Here is a 4,419-nt window from a genome sequence, read left to right as displayed (position 1 = left end):
GGAGATCTCTGTGAGATCCAGGCCAGCCTGGTCTACATAGCGAGTTCCAGGACAGCTGGGGCTACAGGGAGACCTTGTCTCAAAAGGACCAAAATAATATAATAATAATAATAGTAATAATAAATATTTTTAAAGAAGTTCAGGTGAACTTGCCATGACTCACTCCCCACATGTAAACATGCAGTTTAAATAGCTGCTGCTCACAGGAATAGGATGCTACAGCACGCACTTCTACAGGTGATACCTGGGACAGTCCTGCCAAGCCCCGTCAGAATCATCCCTGTTTGTGATGGGTTTCCTAAAAAGGAAAACGAAGACCAACCTCACTGCCCAGAGCCATCTGTGCCTGCTCACGAGATGGAAAGGCCTGCTGAGGAAGGGACTTTAGGCGCCAGGGTTGCACACCTGGAAGGGGTGCTGCTCATGCCCAGGTGTTTCCCTATCTTAGAGAATCGATACAAAGGACCAGTGAGATGGGTCAGTGGGTAAGAGAACTTACCGCATAAGCCTGGCCATGCAAGTTCAGTCCTTCGAGTCCACAGTAGGAGAGACCAGCTCCCAAAGGTCGTCCTCTACGTCTACTCTTCCTACTGTGCCAAGCACACACATGTACATAATACAAATAAGTAATTTTTAATTTAGTGGGTACAAAAATACGTATTTGATGTTCCACAGTGATTATCTCTATTCATGTATGTGCATGTGTGTATATGTGTGCATGTGTGTATTGTATGTGTGTGTCATGTGCATGAATGTGTGTGCATCTGAGTACAGAAGCCAGAGGTCCATCTTGGGTGTCTTCCTCAGTCACTCTCCGCCTTACTTTTTAAGACTAGGTCTCTCACTGGATCTAAACCTCACCAGTTTCACTAGAATGTCTGCCCAGCAAGCTCCCAGGATCTTCCTACCTGCCTACCTGCCTCTCCAGCACTGGGATGACAGACTCACGCCACCACACCCAGCTTTTTATGTGGACACTGGAGACAAAACCCAGGGGTCCTCATGCTTGCAAAGCAAGCACTTTACCAACTGAGCCACACCCCGGCCCTCACAATGGCCATCTCTAAGGAGGTGGTGGTAGCTGTTTTCCAGGCGAAGCCCTTTCAGTTCTGCCTAATTTCACAGCTCGCCATCCCCCGGTGTACTGATTCTGCACTGGAGGCACCTGAGGGTGGGTGCTGTGTAGGCAAAGTGCACAGGTTCATAGGGCACCTGTTCGAGGTACAATAAGAGAAATGCACCGTGGCTTCCCGCTGCAGGCTGTGTGTATGACAGTTACAGCCGGGGCCCCCCAAGCAGGCCATCTCAGTACCTTCACCCCACCACCACGAGCTGTAGGCCCTGTGTGGTACAATGGGGCCAAAGTGATCTCCAAGACCCCCAGAGCTGTTTACTGCTCACAGGGCACAGGGCCAGGAGGAAGTGGTCCAGCAGGACAGCCTCCAGAACAATTCCCGTTCGCTCCAGTCAAAACTGCAAGGAATGGGGCTGCCTGGGGATGGGGGTTCCTTCCAATCACAGGGGCAGAGGTACCCGCCTTGCCTTCCTCCTCTGCCCCCCTGGCCCCTGGGTGGGGGCAGTAGGTGGAAGTGAGATGGGTACGAACCCTGGGCTGACTGCTGGGTGCTGGCCACATGGCACTGAGGCCATGTGTGCACCTGCATGCACTGTGTGTGTTTTGTTTTCTTATGGGGACACACCTGAAAACCTGTGTCGGCAGATGAAGCATGACTTGTTGTCACAAGCAGGGCTGAGGATCTAGGTCAGTGGTAGAGTGTTTGCCTAGCAAGAAAGAAAGGAAGGAAGAGAAGAAACAGGAAAGGGAAGCTAAGCTAAGCCACAAGAACACGCTGCTTCCTGTGGGTGCCACGTGGCAACTGGACTTGGTCCCTGAGCAGGTTTTCCTTGTGATCTGCCATTTCTAGAGTGAGTGAATCACTAAGCTGTGCAGGCCACATGGTGCCCTAATGGTAGGGAATGATCCTCAGACCACAACTAGTCATGTGTGCACACGGGCAAGTGCTGGGAAAATTAAGACTGGAAGGGCCAGGGTCGAAGTCTTTGCTTCTGATGACTCGTGTCTGGTTAATGCTGAAGCTGTTCTGCGGTTTGCACAGGTCTGAGCATCCTGGGGTCTAAAATGACTCAACAAATTGTACAACTTTAAAAACAATGACTTTTGTGTAGACTCATGTGGAAGTGAGGGGCAGGTCCACAAGCGGTTGTAGATCTGAGTTCCCTGCATCTGGGCAGACTCTTTCAGACTGCTTACCAGACACCGTGTTTCCCTGTGTTTGCACACACACCAATAGTGCGTAAATCTCCCATGCCAATGTGCATCGTGTCCCTCTTGGGTGGGTTGATAGAACCATCTAGGGACACTGTAGCTCTTCATTAAACAGGATGCCTTCTTGGGATCAGCAGAGAGGGCTGTTGAGAGCTGAGCCCACTGGGCAGCTGAGCACTCTGCCTCATGGTGAAGGCTGCAGTTCCGCCTCTCTCAGGCTTTCTGAAGGGACCTTGGTGGTTACAAAGCAGTTGGAGCAGTGGCTTGCTATTTCTCAGGCAAATAACACCACGGGATTGCTGGTTAAGAGCCAGTGGTCTTCTTTGAAAAAGAAGTTGAAAAGCAAAGACTTTCAACACAAAATAGCACTTGCCAAGATGAACCCCAGCCGGGCTCGTCGGTAGCTTTCTCTCCTCCTGTTTTTTTAAATGCCCACAGCTGCTCTCATGTAACGCTGACTTGTGTCTGTCCCTTCTGTGGTATGAGGAGTGCTGTACCCAGAGGTTCTGAGGCACATGCATTCGAGCTGTTCCCGCTCATAAGCCTCCTGTGGCTCCCACTGACGAGGTCTGATGTCTCTGCCAGACATATCCTCCTAACCCTGCTCCTCTTTGCACTGGCTCTCCTTGATCCTTGGCACAGCCACCAGCCCAACTTGGCCCTTGGTTCCCGTGCCAGTCCCTCCCCATCCCAGGTGAATGCTGTTCCCCTGTCGTAGCCCTATATCCTCTGGTTGGACATTTTCTGGGCCAGTTTTTTTCTGGTTAGTCAAATGTGACCTGATGGGGGTCTGCCTGTCTTCCCCAGCAAGCCACCCCCTGGTCAAGTGAACCTCATAATTCAGATCTCAGCTCAGTCTCCAAGTGGGGACATCACACCCACCTTGAACCATAAACAAAAGCTGTGAAGGTTGACACACTCTGTGCTTCCAAGAGGCCTGTGTTCTCCCAGGCCTGGCATGGCCAGCCCCAGCCCCTACACTCCTGACTGTGTCTTCTTTTCAGGCCTACATGGAGGACCACTTGAAGAACAAGAACCGACTGGAGAAGGAGTGGGAGGCACTGTGCACCTACCAAGCGGAGCCCAGCAGCTCACTCATAGCCCAGAGGGAAGAGAACGCATCCAAGAACCGCTCCCTGGCCGTGCTGACCTGTACGTACCTAACCTAGGTGACCCTGCAGGGGGAGAGGGGACGGGGACACCTGGCTGTGACCTACCCTGCCCACCCTCATAGTTTGCAAAGTTCCCTGGCTCTGCCCCTTCTCTACCTACAGACCTGAACCCCTATTGAAGACCAGTGTTGCGGTCTCCTCCAGCACCTGTCACAGCCCAAAGGCTGGAGTCAGCCTCCTTGTTTTGATAGAGCCCTGAAGATGTGGGTTGAGGACACAGGAAGCCCAGTGGGAACCAGCTCTTTGCTCCTGTGTGGGTGACCTATAGAATCACGCTGTCTATGAACACGTGGGGTGGTGGGGATGGGTGTGATGACTAACGTAGTGCTGTGCTTTCTGGCAAAGAGTGAACAGTGGGTACTATTTGTTTCTCCAAATGTTACTGGCTTCATTCCAGCTGGGTGTCACTGTGGTCCTGGAGCTATTTCCATGGAAAAGGACATGATCTCCTATTGCACATGCTTATGATACGCTAGGTGGGTGTTCTGGTTTGATTCTCCATTGCTGTGACAAAATACTCTGACCAATACCAACTTGGGGAGGAAAGGGTTTATTTTATCTTAAATCTCCTGGGACACAGTTCATCAGGGAGCCCAAGGTAGGAACTCAGGGCAGGAACCTGGAGGCAGGAGCTGGAGCACAGGCCATAGAGGAACGCTGCTTACTGGCCTGCTCCCTTGGCCCCTGCTCAGCCTGCTTTCTTATGCAACACAGGCCCACCTGCCCAGGGGTGGCACCACCCACAGTGGGCTGGGCCCTCCCATATCACTCAACAATCAAGAAGATGCCCCACGGACATGGCACGGGCCAGCTCAATGGATGCAATTCCCCAGCTGAGGCTCCCTCAACCCACATGTGTCAAGTTGACACTAAAGCTATCCACCACAGTGGGTGTGCAGGGTGCAGAGCCTCAAGCATAGGGCCTAGGTGTGTGTGTCTTCACAGTGCCTGGCCCTCTTC

General features: G+C 52.2%; 1 protein-coding gene across 1 annotated transcript in view; it reads left to right on the top strand.

Moving 5' to 3' along the window:
* The window catches only part of LOC103725904, a gene marked incomplete at its 3' end in the record, with an annotated part of 64,677 nt that extends 61,238 nt beyond the window's left edge, over positions 1-3,439 (top strand). Inside the window, exon 7 of the mRNA XM_008823279.1 lies at positions 3,292-3,439. Within this exon, the coding sequence (XP_008821501.1) occupies positions 3,292-3,439 (148 nt within the window). The remainder of the gene's footprint in view (positions 1-3,291) is intronic.
* Positions 3,440-4,419: the final 980 nt, after the last annotated feature.

This window comes from Nannospalax galili, unplaced genomic scaffold, assembly GCF_000622305.1.
Source record: "Nannospalax galili isolate Female #2095 unplaced genomic scaffold, S.galili_v1.0 scaffold250, whole genome shotgun sequence".
Taxonomy (NCBI): domain Eukaryota; kingdom Metazoa; phylum Chordata; class Mammalia; order Rodentia; family Spalacidae; genus Nannospalax; species Nannospalax galili.
Note: the sequence above shows the minus strand (reverse complement) of the source record. Positions and strands in the feature narration are given on the sequence as shown.